The sequence below is a fragment of the Ursus americanus genome, chromosome 1 (genome assembly GCF_024610735.1).
Source record: "Ursus americanus isolate L20-20 chromosome 1, mUrsAme1.1.p, whole genome shotgun sequence".
Lineage (NCBI taxonomy): Eukaryota > Metazoa > Chordata > Mammalia > Carnivora > Ursidae > Ursus > Ursus americanus.
Genome location: NC_142127.1, coordinates 22,335,070 through 22,353,199, shown reverse-complemented (window position 1 = coordinate 22,353,199; position 18,130 = coordinate 22,335,070). Strand labels below are relative to the sequence as shown.

General features: G+C 35.2%; 1 protein-coding gene across 1 annotated transcript in view; it reads left to right on the top strand.

Annotated features, from left to right (window-relative positions):
* The window catches only part of LRP1B (LDL receptor related protein 1B), a 576,984-nt gene that overhangs the window by 481,206 nt on the left and 77,648 nt on the right, over positions 1–18,130 (top strand). The window contains 5 exon segments of the mRNA XM_087859483.1: positions 1,122–1,345; positions 2,055–2,161; positions 12,316–12,432; positions 14,022–14,195; positions 15,815–15,940. Coding sequence (XP_087715609.1) covers positions 1,122–1,345; positions 2,055–2,161; positions 12,316–12,432; positions 14,022–14,195; positions 15,815–15,940 — 748 coding nt within the window.

Sequence of the window (18,130 nt, the reverse complement as noted above, 5' to 3'; positions counted from 1 at the left end):
AATTGTTTCCATTCTTGATATAATACCTCTGGGAATCCTTTCTCACTTTGGTTATGCACAATAAACCTGACCATGTCAAATTAATTATGACACTAGTTCCTACTCGAAGTGATCAAGTTAATTGAAGGGCACAAAGCATACGTTATTTCCCTTGCTGTCTATTTGGAAAGAACTCCCTTACTTTTCTGTCTCACAATAATTCAATAATACAATATAAAGCAGAAAATCCAAGCTAGTAAATTTAGTATAAATGACAGATATAGTAACTTTCCTTAAAATATGTTTAAATACGGTATCTTTCTAAATGTGTCCATCTGTACTAATATTTTTTCCATTTTTAAATTATATATGGTGAGGATGCAGAACAACTGCAACTTCCTTAAATTGCTGAAAAGAGTGTATATTGGTACAAACTCTGAAAAAATATGCTAGCAGGATCTATCCAAGCTAAGTATATGTATACCTTAAGACTCAGAAATTCTATTCCTTATTAAATATTCAACAGAAATGAATGTTTGTGTCTACCAAAAGGGATGTACAAGAATACTCATGATTTTGGTTTTAGTGGCCTAAAATTATAAATAATCCAAATGGATATAATCAGTAAAATGGTGAAAAAATTGTGGCATATTCATAAAATGAAATACTACCCATCAATTAAAAAGTATTAGTAACTGACATGTACAACAAAATGAATGAATTTCACAGATACAATGTTGAGTAAAAGAAGTCAGGTATAGAACAGTATGGTACTATTTATATGGATTTGTTTAAACTGCTCTATTGTGTTAGGCATCAGAATTATGGCGAGTCTCGAGGAATACTGACTGGGAGAAGTCACAGGTGAACCTTCTACAATTCTAGAAATATTCTAGTGGGGTGGTAGTTATACAAAGGCAGAGATAGGTTAAACCCCAGTGAGTTGTGCACTTAAGATTTGTGAAATTATAATATCTACAAAATTAAGAATAAAGTGGAACATTTTGAATATTTAAAAAACCTATGTAACAATTAACACCTGACCATGTTGATATTATTCCTATATGATATCAATGTATACAGACCTCCCCTCCACCACTCTGCTTTTGAAAATACTGTGGTGTTGTTTTGTTTTCTTTTAGTGTCCTGAATTTAAAAGGCCCAGGGACATTGCAGTTGACTGGGTTGCTGGAAATATTTATTGGACTGATCATTCTAGAATGCACTGGTTCAGTTACTACACCACTCACTGGACCAGTCTGAGGTACTCTATCAACGTGGGGCAGCTGAATGGCCCCAACTGCACCAGACTCTTAACAAACATGGCTGGAGAACCCTATGCTATTGCTGTAAATCCTAAAAGAGGGTAGGTTCATGAGTTGGCTATTTATATTTCTTTATATGCATATCCATTTTTAGAGAATTTTCCTACCTGTGCTCTGTAGTTTTCTTTCTGTAATAAGTGTCCAACATATAATGGATTCACAAGACTTCTAAAACTCCCTCTACTTCTGTACAAAAGCATGTCCTTTTCACCCCAAATGATGGCACGAAATGTATGTTTTCCTGAAAGGCTGCTACATTATACATTCTATGTATGTATGCATATGTGTCTTATGTGAACATTGCAATAAACACATAACCAATATTGTTACCCTAAGATCGAATATTCAAGACATTAACCATAATATTGAACATATGAAGTGTAGAGTATTAGTATTTTGGCTATTTGTGATAATAAAAGATGAAGGTGTATGTATGAACAAATTTAAATAATTTTAACACAAATCTTTCCTTTACTTTGCTCGAAGTGTTCCTTTTCTACTCTTTTACCTTTTCATTTATAAGCAAGGAACAAAAAGGAAAATAGAGAAATGTTAAAAAAAATTCCTAATCACCCACCCTTATTGGAGATTCCCGGTCTGTAGGTTTAGAGTTGGGTCCAGGAATCTGCTTTTTTCAGGGACTCTGGGGTGATTCTGATGCACACCGTCTGAAGAGAAACTGGTCTGGGGAGCAGAGTTGAGTTATAGCAGCACTATGTGTAAGCTAACCAACTTGACCTGTCTTGTCAGGATGATGTACTGGACTGTCGTCGGGGACCACTCCCACATAGAAGAAGCAGCCATGGACGGGACTCTGAGAAGGATTTTAGTACAAAAGAACTTGCAAAGACCCACAGGTATGATGTATTTCTGACACAGTCTAGGGTGTGGAGCAGTATGCTCAGCATATTAGTGTTACAATTCTTTCCAGGTTTGTTGGCAATATAATCATTTTTACAAGCAGATAAAATAATTTATAGTATGACTTTATGAAAGTCATCAACATTTCATGTTGTATTTTTCCAACTTGAAAGTCAAAGCCTTATCATACTGCCAGTGATATCACGGGGATATTATTTGAAAATCGCCTAAGTTGCAAGGCCATTAGGAGGATTTCACATGCATGGAATTTTGACAGTTTATAATGTATTAGGGTATTTTTACTGATGTATGTTAATGATGCTGGGATAGATAATATTCCTAGAGGATCATAAGCTAAATGGGCAAAGAGGTGGGAAAACAAATAATTTCTGTGAAAGACAGACGTCATGATCCCTTGCCCTTTCATTCACAGCTCTTTTTAATCAGGCTTTAATATCCCTCCCAGCTATGTCATCTAAGCTGCCACTCCAAACTCTCTATACTCCCAAGACTGTTTAGGACCTCGTGTGCTTGTTTTTCTCCCATTGCATTTGCCTCCCAGGCTCCCCATCTAGAATCCCTTCTGACTTTTGTGCACCCAGCTGAATCTTACCCCTCATAAGGTCTAACTTTAACACTTCTTCAATAAAACATTTTCAGAACTGCAGGAACCCCAAGAATTTCATCCCACACACAACGTCCCTGCTTTCTACACCCCGAAGGAGAGAATTTATATTTCTAGAGCATGTATTATTTAATAATTACACTTTGTAGTATCTTATGTAGTTGAAATTTTATTTATATTTGGCACTTATATTCTTATTAACTGTTAATGTGCCATTGGATTTTTTCCTTCAACTACATTGTTTTTATTCTTTATGGGAAGGAGCAGTCTTTGGGAATTAGTTCATTTACATAAGTGTGTCTCCAGTCACTGATTTAACAAGTACTAATTGAACACTCACCTGGTGTGAGAAATTGTCCCAGATGCTGAAGACAAGTTCTAACTCTTGTGAAGAGATTTCCAACTCTCTTGAAACTTGCCTTCCTTCAGAGGATAGAATATTTAATATACATCATGTCATACTAATAAGTGCTATATAGAAAAGAATGGGCACTGTAGGGGGTAGAATTATGAATAAGATTATCAAAAAAGTCATCTCTAGAAAGGTGATATTTGAGAATTGAACATCATAGGGGTAGCAAGCTATGTGAATATGTGAGCAAAGAGCTTTCCAGACAGAGCGAACAGCATGTTATGAGTTAGTAATGAGCTTAACACGTGTCAAAAACAGCAAGAATGTTAGTATGCCTAGACACATATGAGCAACTCAGGAAAATGGTAGAAGTGAGGGTGCCCAGGTGGCCAGGTGTAGATCATCTAGGACCTCGAACACACTGCTAAGGACTGAATTTTATTCGAGCTTTAGTGGGAGACATGGGAGGCTACTGAAGAGGCAAGTGGTGTAATATGCTCAAATACCATTTTCATTTTTTAAAGAACTTTAACTTTCTTTTTAATTTTTTATTTTTAACTAGTTCCGGACCTACAGAAAAGTTGCAAAATTAATTTTTAAAGAAAGGTCTGTGATGTTAACAGCTTACATAATCACAGTATATGTAACATAATTTTCATTTTAAAGAAGGAGTCTGGCAGCAATTTATAGAATTGCCTGTCAGAGGGTTCTTAGGAAGGCCTGAGACAGAATTCTTGTAAAGGTTATTTATGAGGGGAGTATTATTCAGGAGAAACCTGTAAAAGATGGAGAGAGAAAGGGAAAGACACCAGAAAGACTATGTTTCAGGTAAACTCTTATTTTGGCTTGAGCCACAGGGTATGTGCTTTGGAGCATAAATCCCATGGCAGGGAAGGGGTCCTGTTTTATATGCTCCATCAGTCATTGGTTGATCTTTGGGCTCTGACTTCCCAATCGAGGCTGCTGCAGTCAGTTGAGCACAATTCTCTGGGGAAGGAGGGCAAATATGATTCCTTAGCTCTAAACCAGCAGGTAGTAGATAGGTATTTGCTATTCTTTCCAAGACTGGAAAACAATGTGAAAGGTGTCACTCGAACAAGTACATGAAGGATAGGTAGGCATTGAAAAGGTGGGCAGGTAACCCATCATGGTGTAGATGTTATAAAGGTGTTCTTTGAAGTCAAATATACCTCGTTTTGAATCCCAAGGGATTACTTGCTAGCTGTGAGATCTCAGAAAGGAACTTACTATCTTCAAACTTTGATTTTTATCATTAGCAAACCAAGGAATGACAATAACTAACTTAAGATATTGTTGTACATATTAAATGACATACCACTCTGAGCCAGGGGCTGTAATATAAAGCCACATGGCACATTCTGTGATATTAGGAGTCATGACACACCTAGAAGGGGACAGGATAGGTAACATATCATGAACTGAGAATAGAGAACTTTAAATACCAAGGTGTTTTGACATGACTTTAGTCAATAATGAACCACTATACAATTTTGATTCAAGGAGTGAATGAATAAGTCCGGTCTCCAGGCTTATTGCTTTGGTAGAATTGTGCCAACGAAATAAATAGATACAGAGCTAAGAGACCAGCTAACAATCCGTCGAATGGTCCTGACGAGAGCAGAGACTAGCATAAGTAGAATAGTAACAGGAGAAAAGGGGAGAATGTATATGGGGGACAAAGCAGAGTTAGTACAGTAGAATTTATCAAATGCATATGAGAATAGTGGAAGAGATAAGAAATGTGTCAAAGAGGGATAAAAAGTCAATAAATTAAAACCATTCATATAATTATCTTCTTATTTCCTTCATTTACCCATTCTTTCTGTCATTAAAATATATTGGATGCTCACTATATGCCAGGCACTGTTGGTCATCAAAAATATGGATCCCTGCACTCACAGAGCTTAAATTCTAATGTGGGGGACCATAAAGAGAAAAACCAAAAAAGTATGTGTACATGTGTGTGCGTGCACGCACAAGTGCTCGTATGTGTAAATGATTCTGATAGAGAGGAGAGGGTGCAGCATGCAGCAGGTAGCCACGTTAATTATAATGGGGAGGAAAGGCTTTTTGAGGTATTGATGGTTAAGGTTAATTGCTAATCTGCATGAAGACATAGGCATTGGGAATGATGTTGCAACTCAAAGCAAAGAAAGGGACAGACGGCCCTGAGATAGGAAAGGCAAAGAGCGTAGTAAACAAAGTGGAAAATAGCATGAGACAAGGCTTAGAAAGGGGGGTAGGGGTCAATCCATGCAGGATCTCAGAGACCATGACAAGTATGATCGCTTAACGTTAAGTAGGTAACAGGATCTGATCAGACACCCATAGGGACATGTCAGGAAAGGAGTTGTTGTGAGGCTCTCTACCCCATGTGACTGGGTGCTTTGAAAACCCCATGTGCTTTGAAAACTTCTACCTCACTTGTAGGCAGTAGACTCTTGGAAGCCATTTATTCACTCATTCAACTAATATTTTTTGTGTGCCTACTGTGTGTCAGGGATAATTTTAGGCATTTGGAATACAGGAGTGAACACACAGATCCCTCTTCTTCTAGTAGTTATATAGTAAAAATATAATATTTTAAAAAGTAAGTTATGAAGAGTTTCATGCTATGTAAAGAGAGTGAAAATAGAGCAGGAAGAAGGGTCAGAAATGAAGACACCTGGGTGGCTCAGTCAGTTAAGCGTCTGCCTTCAGCTCAGGTCATGATCCCAGGGTCCTGGGATTGAACCCCGCTTGGGGCTCCCTGCTCAGTGGGGAGCCTGCTTCTCCCTTCTCTTTTCCCCTCCCCCCACCCGGCTCATGCTCTGGTGCTCTCATGCTCTCTCTCTCAAACAAATAAAATTCTGTAAAAAACAAGAAGAGTCGGAAATTGTGGAAAGGAGTTTGCCGTGTGACATTATTAGGTCTGTAGAGTAGAACCTTGAGAAGGTGCACATGAGCAGACTGTGTGGTGCTGTCAGTCACAGGCAAATGTTACAGGTGCAGATGTGACCCCAGCTGAGTCAGTCAGATGGAGACATTGCATAGATAGTTGAAAATTTTTGTTCTGGAGCTTAAAGCTGAGGGTTTAAGCTTAAAGTTTGGGGAATTAGCAAAGAAAGCTGATATTTAAAGCTGCTGGAGTTGTTAAGATGGACAAGGGAGGGGAAAACAAAGAGGCTTCTTAAATTCTGTGAGATGGTTATATTTAGAAGAGTCACATTCAGCACTGAAGATGCAAAGGTGTTTGAGCAATTGGGACAAAGCAACAGAATTCAGTGTCACAATAGCTGAAGGAAGAGTTTCAAAAGAAAGATGTAGACCTTATGCCCAATAAGTATACCCAATATGATACTGACTTATGCAGAGAAAATATAAATTAGCAGAAAGAGCATAAGCCCTCCAATTATATAGGTTTGAGTTAAAACTGAGCAGCCTGTATAAACTTTTGAGCATCAAAGTTCTTATTTATAAAATGTATATGATAGGGGCGCCTGAGTGGCTTAATCATTAAGCATCTGTCTTCGGCTCAGGGCGTGATCCCAGCGTTCTGGGATCGAGCCCCACGTAAGGCTCCTCTGCTGGGAGCTTTCTTCTTCCTCTCCCACTCCCCCTGCTTGTGTTCCCTCTCTCGCTGGCTGTCTCTCTCTGTCAAATAAATAAATAAAATCTTAAAAAAAATAAATAAAAATAAATAAAATGTATATGATAATATTTACTTTATAGAGAATTTGTAACAATTTATTTTTTTAAAGATTTTATTTATTTATTTGAGAGAGAAGGATAGAGCACAAGTGGGGGGTGGGTAGAGGGAGAGAGAGAAGCAGACTCCCCACTGAGCATGGAGCCCAGCATCCCAGAGGACCCTGGGATCATGACCTGAGCTGAAGGCAGATGCTTAACCGACTAGCCACCCAGGCGCCCCTGTAACAATTAATTTAAATCATACGTTAAAACCGGTATAAATTTATTAACATAATTCCTTTTGTATCTAACAGTCTAAGAATAATTGTTAAAAACAATGTGCTATGTATTATGCTAAAGCCTCATATTATTCCATATAATATCCACCATAACTCCCTAGCAGTGATAATTATTTTTATTCACATTTTAAAATGTCATTTAGTATATTTTGTTAATTTGATTCATTTTCTCATTGTATATCATTAAAATTCTGTAAGATTTTTAAAAATCCACAAGCCACATATAAAAATCTATTATTTCACTTCATGCCTCCTGCTTAATAAGTGACTTTGTTAATATTGGTAATGCCGGTTGTATTCCTAAGCAGGATTTTATTCCATCAGGAGAAACACCTCCCAATGTTGTCTTTACAGTGATTAATAACTCCTGAGTATTATCATGCGAAATGTTATTGATACAAAAATGAGTCAAGAACAAATCTCATGCAAGCTTTAAGAAATAATAGATAATTTAGATTTCATAAATAGCATATTACTAGAGAGTGATAATGAAGAGTTGGCAATAAGTTGGTCATTGTTCTGCATCTATATGTGTATGTATACATTATAGGTAGAGAGGCATGTGTACTTATGCATATGTATCCGTGAGGTATCCTTCTGTGGAAGTGTGTTCATTGCTTCTATCTTCCTAGAAATGTCTTAAGACTTGTTTGTACCTATTTTTTTTCTCTCTTTTTTCTTGGTAAATGTTTATAAATATTTGCTCTGACAGCAAGCTTATTGTATTGAAATCAGTAAGTATAATATAACGTCTGTTTCCCTCCATGTGTAAGATCTTGTTCTTTACATTTTGGGTTCATTGGAAATGCTATCTTTCATTTTGAATTCATGAATGAATACATGCACGGAGATACAGCACATTTGATTATACTCTGTACTTCAATAGGGTATAGATGATAGCCGCAGTAATGAGCAGCAATAGGAATAGATGTGAATTTATCTATGTCCCTTTAGGTAATCCCTATGTATTTCAGGGTTAGAATTGTACTATCCAACTAGATAGTTAGTCCACCACTTAGCTAGCCTTATGGTTGCTCACTACCAGCACTGCCATTACATACTTTCCAAAATCATGATCAGAATACCTCAGTTCTCTGGGCCTTCAGAGCACTCATTATCTCCATAGTTGATACTTCATCATCTACTGCTTTAATGATATAGAACACGAACTCTTTAATGTATATCCTGTGTATCCAATAAGACCATAAACAACTTAAATCAAAACAATTACTGTATTCATATGTACGTTGAAGAATATTACAGTGCCCATAATTGGTGTGAGCTTAAGAATAATCATGTATTGAACGAATGACGAGATGAATGCCTACAATTTTTAACACTCTACCCCGTGGTATGGTTTTATAGCTTCTTTTGACACATGTCACACTTGTTTATTTTATTAGACACTATGTTAAAAACAAAAAGCGTAATTTATCTTCTGATTCAATCATGTGGTGATTGAGTAGCATGCTCCATGAGGTTTGGAACATGATCTATTTTGTTCTTTGCTATGTACCTAGTACCTGACAGTGTATAGCACAAGGGAAGTGTCTTATGAGTATATATTGGGTTAATGAATGATGTGTCAGGTAAGGACATTTTCCAGTTCTCCCTCCAGTAAGAGAGCATGTAAGATTATGAGTTCGATTTAAATAACATATTATTTGATAACTAGAAGCTTATTTATGTTGCCAAATCCTGGCAATTTCTGAGAGATTAAAGAAATACATATTGGTCCTGTACCAGTTACAATTATTGATTTCAAATTCTTTTTTCCTTAGACAGCAAAAGATTTCTAATTAAATAAAATGGATAAAAACCAGAGGATCATAGGGAAAGAAAAGGAAAAATAAAATAAGGTGAAATCAGAGAGGGAGACAAACCGTAACAGACTCTTAACTATAAGAAACAAACTGAAGGTTGTTGGAGGGGAGGTAGGTAGGCGATGGGGTAACTGGATGATGGTCATTAAGGAGGGCACGTGATGTAATGAGCACTGGGTGTTATATGCACTGACATCTATCTCTGAAACTAATAATACACTATATGTTAATTAATTGAATTTAAATAAAATAAAATTAAAAAAAAAACCTTAGTTCCAAAATTGGAACTCCGTGATGCATTTATTTTAGTAACACTCAAATAAGGGTGTGTGTGTGTGTGTGTGTGTGTGTGCATGTGTGTAGCTTTACTTTGGAATCTAAGACTGTAAGTAGACAACCTATCTCAAAAAATACTTTTTTAAAAAGATTTTATTTATTTATTTGAGAGAGAAAGAGGGAAAGCACAGAGGGAGAGTGAGAGGGAGAAGCAGACTCCCCGCTGAGCAGGGAGCCTGAAGTGGGGCTCAATCCCAGGACCTAGAGATTATGACCTGAGCTGAAGGCAGGTGCTTAACCAACTGAGCCACCCAGGCACCCCTCAAAAAATACTTTTAAAAATTAAAAAAAAAATAAATTTGACATAGCGGTAAATATTTTCGGTTTTTAGGTCCTTTTTTATCACCTTTTAAATCACGAATAGGATAGTGCATACTTGCTGGTTAATACTACCTTACAAATCTTGGCTTTCCTTTAACACAGAATGTATATAATCTTTTTCTCTATTTCTGAAAGTACAGTGATTTTAATTTATTACTCTCTCCAAGTGTTCTCTCGTAAATATCACATTGGTATTATGGTCATTTCTCATAAGATTTTGCTTTAACGTTTTCTTTTCTTTTTTCTTTTCTTTCCTTTCCTTTCCTTTCCTTTCCTTTCCTTTCCTTTCCTTTCCTTTCCTTTCTTTACTTTTCTTTTTTTTTTTTCTTTTCTTTTCAAGACCATAGTGGAAATTGGGGAACTAGTGGGAGGATCTTGGAAATCTTCAGACTTCAACTAAAGTGAGATTCAAAAATCCCTAAAATGTAATACTAGTCTTGATATCATGGGAGATGTTAAGAAAATGACTATATGACTAGGGTCATTACTATACATTCCTAAAATTTAGTGAGCCTATGTCTTTAAAATTGTGATTCCATAATGCTAGATTAACACAAATAGCACTTTATTTTAAATTTTCTGTACTTACACAGACTTGGTTCCAAATATCCATCATTCCCAGTTCAGCTAAAAATGACTTTCTTGAGAATTGATTTTTTTTCCGTTTTATTATTGGTACTTTATTAAAGACAAAAAGGAGATGTGATATTTTAAAGACAGAAATGAACTTGTTCTTTCATATAAACTTCACTTTCATCTCTATAACAAGAAAAGTTAGTTGATTCCTTTATTAACTTTTTAATTTAAAAGACTATCTCTTTTATTAAAGGGCTTAAGGAAAAATCAAAATCATCGATTTGTGGATTTTTTGGAATATAAACTCCACTCATCTGAAAGCTTTGTTATATAATTTTTATCTAGCTGTAATTCCATCCAGTAGTAAAATATGTGACCAGAGCTGATAAAGATGGGTATGTCTTAGCCAAGCCTAGACTAATAAGGGAATATATGACACTTTTGAGAACTTTTTTACTACTGCTGAATCTGAAGCAACAATAGTGGTAATTAGACTGTATGGCACACCCTTTGTTCTCTTTTTTTCTACAGTTAACACATTTAATATCCAAATGTAAAGACCACTGGGGACAGCTTATTTTAATCTACTTCTTTATTGTATTACATCGGTGAAAGAGAAAGGAAAGTGTTTTCAAACCTGCTTAGACAACTGTTTTGAAATATAATGGGGGGCAGCAGGAAACTGGTCCATTTTATGGTTCATGTTACCCGTAATTATACATGAAGAAGCAAAATCATAACTCTCAACATGACTCCAAATAGCACATTAATCATTGAGCAGAAACTAGTAAAACATGGGCCACTCGTTTTAATTGTTAAGTCATTTCTCAGAGACTGATGGGGCATAGTACATCGTTATATTATTCTTGAGGAGCGATGTTTATATTTAGTTTGATTACATTTGGGCTAGATCTATTTACTTAACTAAAAAATGATTCTCAAATGATCGTCACTGTGAGTTGGGTTTTTTTGTGTGTTTTGTTTTTGTTTTTCATTCTGATTGTTAAATCCTGGACCTACCTACGCAGGAATGCCGTTAGCACATATTCAAAAACACATCCCATTCAGTTGCCTCCCCATGGAGCTGTATCTCATGTATTATTGAATGTTCCTATTGGGAAAGCTATTTAACTTTCAGGTGCCAAAGGTATTTTAATTTCATTATACTGGTTTTATTATGTAATACATCATATGTAAAAGACTAGCTATGTCACAAATTAGACATCTACAGCAGTAAAGACTTATTGTAGAATTCATGTGTTGTAGATCTTACTTTTCTATATTGAAGGAAGTTTACTTAAGATATCTTTTATTTCAATGATATTTTTTGCAAGAAAATACTGTCTAGACTCCAATCACATTATGAAATTAAAAATAAAAAATTGAGTAAGTAGAAAAACATGATTTTTACCACATCTTATTTTAGCACATTGTTATTCACTAACAGATAACCGATGATAAAAAATAAAGACAAGCAGTCCTGCAGAAAATTAATGATTAGAGTGAAAAATTTAAGCACAACCTTAATTAAGGAATTTGCCACTCATTCTTCCCTACTATAAACATCAATCTTCAGTCAATTTAAACTTCAGCGTGCACACAGGTGGCTCACAACACCATAGGCTGATTTCAAATGCGTAAAAATGTCTTATGAGTAAGCCTTTTGCATGCTGAGAAATGGACCTTCATGAAGATACTCAAAATATAACTAATTACACTGAATTAGTTTAAGTAAAGGTTGGATAAGTTATTTAAATGATGAATTAATTCTGCATGTACTATAAAGATAAAAACTAAGATATCTTGGAGAAGTATTTTAGAAAATAGCTGTAGTTCAGAGACTAGTAAGTGTGGAAAGGAAGGATATTTAGTGTAGTTTTTCCTTTGTGAAGTCAAGTTTTTACTACAGCTCATTAAATTCTATGTAAGCTATACATATGTATTGCACATAAGGAGTAATTATTTTACTTTTTTTCTAATTTTTTACAGTACCATGATGTAGACTGGGTAATTTCTTTGATACTTGAAGAAAAACATCAACCATAATTATACATTAAGAAACAGAAATGTAATTTTAAATAATTTCCACTTTATTTTTGTTATTTGTCCTCCCGTATTGATTTTGCAGGTCTGGCTGTGGATCACTTTAGCGAACGAATATACTGGGCTGACCTGGAGCTTTCTGTTATTGGCAGTGTTCTGTATGATGGCTCTGACTCAGTAATCTCTGTCAGTAGCAAACAAGGTTTGTGAAGTGCTTTTGTTTCATCTTTTAAGTATTATTGAGAGTGTTAAGTAACGGTACGTAAGTAACGTATGAAAGCTTTATGTTCTGAATTTCCTCAAATTATTTTTCCTTGCAACTTGCTGCTCTTAGTAGAGATTATAATTTTCATTCCTACTAGAATAACAGAGGCCAGGCCACAATTTCCTTAGCATGGGACAAACATGGCCCAGAAAATATTAATTCTGTTCCTTCTGTAGATATTACATTCTGAGCCGAACACTTCAAGTAGTCAAGATTAGTGCCTCTGCACACCAGTTTTTATTTCAAATTGCAGGGATAGCAAGCAGAAATGAATTACTGTATACAGTAAAACATCATTGTAACAATTGTACCTCCAAGTGAAAAACTGTGTAAAAATAACTTACCTCCACCTCCAGTGAGTACAAAGTCTACTAGTGCTCTTCCCCCGTGGTACCCTGTTGTATCCCCACCTCTATGCCTACCTTCTGTTTTTTATTCTCATTCTCTACCGTCTGTGCCTCACACTTGCCTTGCCTGGCAACCTCAGTTCTTTCTGCTGAATCTAATTTCTTTCCCTTCTGTTTTTCTGGCCCTTCCCTACCACAACCTCTTCCTTTATTTACCACAAATTGTTTGTAATACGTACTTGGAGTTTTTATATTTACATATTACGTATACTGAATATAGCTTTGGTTCTCGTTTTTTAACAGACACAGGGAAGTTGAAAGAAAAACAATTAAAGTGAACTTGCACTGTGCATTTGCCCAACGTGTGTTTTTTGTATGATGACCCTAGATGGCAATAAAAAATTCACATTGCCAGAACTAACTGATCACAATAAAGTTAACTTGTTTCAGCTTAAGTACATCGAAGAGACATATATGTTTTGAAAAAGCACTTTATGCTTTACATCTAGATAACAACTAAACTATAAATGTTGTCATTTTGCATGTTATACATTTCAGTGTCAAAGGTTAGATTAATTATTCTTATCATAAAAATCTCTTAAAATAACACCATTTCTTAAAATGTGCAAAATGATGGCCTCTGTTATTGTTAGCCAAACTAGTCATATGCATCATTACCATTGCTAGTTTGTTTTCTTTATCCCATTTCTAAAACAGACAATGGTAATGCCTTTTTCTTTTCTTTTCTCTTTGTCACTCAGGCAATCTAATTTGATCATTAATTTGATCTAGACACAGATTCAGAATTTTGTGAGCTGCCTATTTGTGTGCAATGGATAAGGCTGGTCTGTAGCTTTTCTTTTGTCTGCAGACTGTACAGCAGATTACTCTGCATATAGTAAGCCCGCAGCAAATGCTTTGTGGTGGTGCAGATGGTTAAAGTGATGATGGAAATGTTTTTTATGTTGTGAGTGATATGTTTAGTATTTCACATATTCCTACTGCAAAGAAATTAATTCTAACAACTTTACAGCTAATATTTAAAATATTATAATTCTGAAAGTTTTTTCTAAACAACAGTCATAAGATTTTCTACATAATCTTGAATAAACTTAGTTTTAAGTCCGAGCACTTACTTACAGTGCAACTTTTATAACTCCACCTTTTTAAAAATTCTAGGCTTGTTGCATCCACATAGGATTGACGTCTTTGAAGATTATATATATGGAGCAGGACCTAAAAATGGTGTATTTCGAGTACAAAAATTTGGCCACGGTTCAGTAGAATACCTAGCTTTAGATATTGATAAAACAAAAGGTGTTTTGATATCTCATCGCTATAAACAACTAGACTGTAAGTATATTTTGTATTGTTTTTGACAAAAGACAGTATTTTAAAATATTTTAACTATTTCAATGTCTTAATCCTGTGAGTTAAATAACTCTAATGTTGATATCACCAGATTTTTTTATCACCAAAGTCAAGATGTAAATCATGCAAAAGTTTATTTTGCATTTGATTGTGTTTTCTTGGAATTAGAATTGACAAGGTTATAAAAAAAAAAGTCTTATTCTGTTTTTCAATAAAACCTGTGAGTCTCTACATAAACCATGCAGGTTTTGAAATTCATCATTAGCCATTTTGACTCTTGTTACTGATAACAAGTAACAATCATAACATCAACATTCCATCTTTAAAAGCAACTGAGGAGTACGGTTTTTAAGGGTTATATTTTCTCTGATTGTTTATGATTTTTATTGTTACTTTCTCTACTAGAAAGGAATAAATTATTGATGCAATTATTCTGAAAGATCTGTTTCAAACACAACTATCAAAAATATGGAAGAACAAAGTAAAAAAAATGTGACTGAAATTCTAATGATCTGTCTTTACATATGAGTTTACATTTCAAGAAACCTTAAGATTTACTGATAATTTTTTATGGCAAATAAAAAGAGACTTAACCTCATTTGGTGCAATTATCTGGAAAGGTAACAAATAATACTTATCCAAATCAGTTTTGGAAACCGATTAAAACAACAGATAATCCCCTAAAAACTTCCTGAAATCCTATCCAAACTTTTGTTGCTCTTTACCAATGACACATTTTGTTCCAAGGTTAATATGAGGACATTCTATCATCTGCTAGTTGTGTTTGATTCTTATGCGTAGTCAGATATTACCACCTTCATAAAAACTACATAATTGAATAAAACTTTGCCCTGGATATGGTAGGTGTTTGAGTAGTGGTTCTAACTGAGTCAAAGCCATTCTCACAGTCACCATTTCACTACCTCGGTGCCCCTTTCTGTTTCATTCTAATTACAGATTCTCTAAGGAGAGCCACGGAGCAGTTATGACTACAGAGGATGCTAATTGGGTAGAAATTTAGACAAAAATAAATGTGGCAGACATTTACATGCACACAAACTGCAACCTGATGGAAAGGAAACCATGTTAAATCTGGTTTTTAGAAAAAAAGTCTTCTCTTTTGTTTGTGTTTCGAACAAATACATATGGATTTTAAGCCTTTGCAAATACAAGGGGGAAGTTGTTTCTATCTGTTCAACACTTCTGAAACTACCTAAAATGAGGAGTAGGTCCTCCAAAGACTTCAGTTGCCTTTACTTTTTTTTTACATAGACCTAAACTCTACTTCGTCTCTCAGACCAACTCTTTTATGAAAAGAAGTCAGATGGAAGGGTGACAGAGTATATGTCTGATTAATTCCTTCTCTCTTGTGGGAAGTGTAAATCAGGGTAAATTTCCTGTTAATGATGGGTGTTGGGTAAGAATTTCTCTTCACCTATAAAGGAGAATGGTAACATTGAAATAAGATACACCCAGTACCGATTTGATATGATTTCTTTTCAACATTGCTAATGCATCCTTTCACCTTGTTGAATGTTATGTTTCTGAAAACCGTTGTACTTACAGTCATGCATTTCTTTGTTTTCTTTTGTTTTAATCAGTGCCCAATCCATGCTTGCACTTGGTATGTGAATTCCTGTGTTTGCTGAATCCTTTTGGAGCCACCTGTGTGTGCCCAGAAGGCAAATATTTGATTAATGGTACTTGCAATGATGACAGCCTGTTAGGTAGGTAAACGTCATTATTCTGTAAATAATGAATTAATTTGTATGATAAATGTTCACACCTCTTGAAACTGAACAGAATTAGCTACTCAATCGTCAATATAGTTGTCTTGATATCATTGGTTTTTGAATGCTTGCGTAAACCATTCTCTCTGATAATAACTTCCTATCGATTTATTCTACATTTATTCACAGAACTGCACTGAGCACTTACTATGCATTTAAGACTAGATTAAGAACTTTGAAGCCACACACTAAATCAAGATACTTTTATATAGCTCCTTATCAGTGAAGATAACATTTCTGAGAATGCCATTTCCTTATAAGTTTAAACCCAACCTTAAAATACCTTATTCATTCATCAAGTTCATAGTGAACAACTTTCTTGCACCAAATACTAATTTAGAAACTGAGGATAAGAAACTAAGTTGTACTTTCTTCTACATAAAATTTGATTCACAATACATACTACTACTAACACGAATAAATATTTTGAGGGCTTATGAGCAAAGCATAGCAGTAATTTAGAAACTAAGGACTAATTTAGAAACAAAATTGACAAGATCTCTTTACTCGTAGAGCTCATATTTTAGAAGCTACATTAACATGAAAAAAACATTTAAAAAAGTAAAGCATTATTTCAGATGCTTATAAGTATTAAATAGCAAAAAATCAAAAAATAAAATAACCAAAATAAAAAACCAAAATAGTATAATGAGAAAGGAGAAAAAAGAGACATCTCTCAATTACCCAGGTAGAGCGATGAGAAGTTCCCTCATAATCAAGACATTAGCCATAAAGGAAAAACAAATTACTACTAAGCAAAAAGAAAATCAACAATTACTAAATTTTATGACACAAACAAAAACACAGTGCTCTAAAATCGCTTGAGGATCACAACATTTTTCCAGTGAGATACACTTAGTTTCTCTTTGTAGCAGGACTTTCTACCTGCTGTATTTTTCTCCATTAGAATGAACTCCTCACATGAAGAGTGTGTCTTTGCCCTCAGACAGCATCTCCACCCCCATATCATTTTTTCATCATTCTCTACAGGGAGTTACAGGCAATCTGAAGACTTCTACCTTTCCAAGGCTCTAGGTGTCTAAAACTATCATAGCTCCTTCATTTAATATATATTCTTCAAGCACTGGATATGCAAAGCAGAAGAGGTTGCAAAGATGATATGATGAATGACATAAACACCAATAGATATTTGTGTGGATAGTGATACATGGCCCAGAAGAGACAGAGTTAAAACTATTAGAAGAATTCAGATGATCATACAATCAGAGAAATGATTACAATTTTCTATAGAATATGACCCTAGGACAAGGTCTGCGAAGACAGAGGGGATTCAGATTAAGTGGGAGTGAGGGATCAGAACACTGAGGCAGAGGAACTGAAAAGGCATGAAAATAAGGCATGCAAAGAAAATGGCGACTCATTTATTGTAGTTAGTCTGTAACACATGCGAAACACTGTTGTGGGTGACAAGGCTAGAAATTCCTTAACATAGAGCTAATTGTGAATCATGATTGGTATTTTGGATGAGTCTATTAGTGCCAGTTCTTGAAAAGGGAGCTGGCACTGGCACTGGAAGGCACCCTTTCTCTTTATTGATTATCTTTCCAACCAGAGTAACTATGATCTCTGGGTAAGGAGAATTAAGTGGACATTTTCAAATGTTATTAGGCACATTTTTCACTAGCTGCTCTGACATGGTCATGTAGGTAAACTATGTGGCCACATAGTCTCCTTAACTTCTCAGAAATAGATTCTTTAAAATATCAGTCTTTCCCTGTAGAAGATGTGCCACATTTTTATTAGTTCCACACACACTCTTAACTAGCGATCTCACAGGCACCCCCTCCCCTAGGCACTGTGTCTACTTATACTATTGTTTGGGTGGGAGAGACCCCTGTGAGAGAGAGGTGAGGATTCTGCACAGAAGTGTTCTACTAATGCCTCCAATGTGACTTCTCCATTGACTCAGATGTTATCAGGGTTGATTTTTATGGTCAAATTGTCTACAGTTTTTGTTGTTTTTCCATTACAACTAGACATTAATATCTCTTCTACATAACTCTCCTTTTTTCTTCCTTGTTTAGCATAAATTATTTATCTAATAACCCAGATTTATTTATCCAATAATCCAACAAATGCACAGGAAGAAGTTGGCCTGGGCTAGAT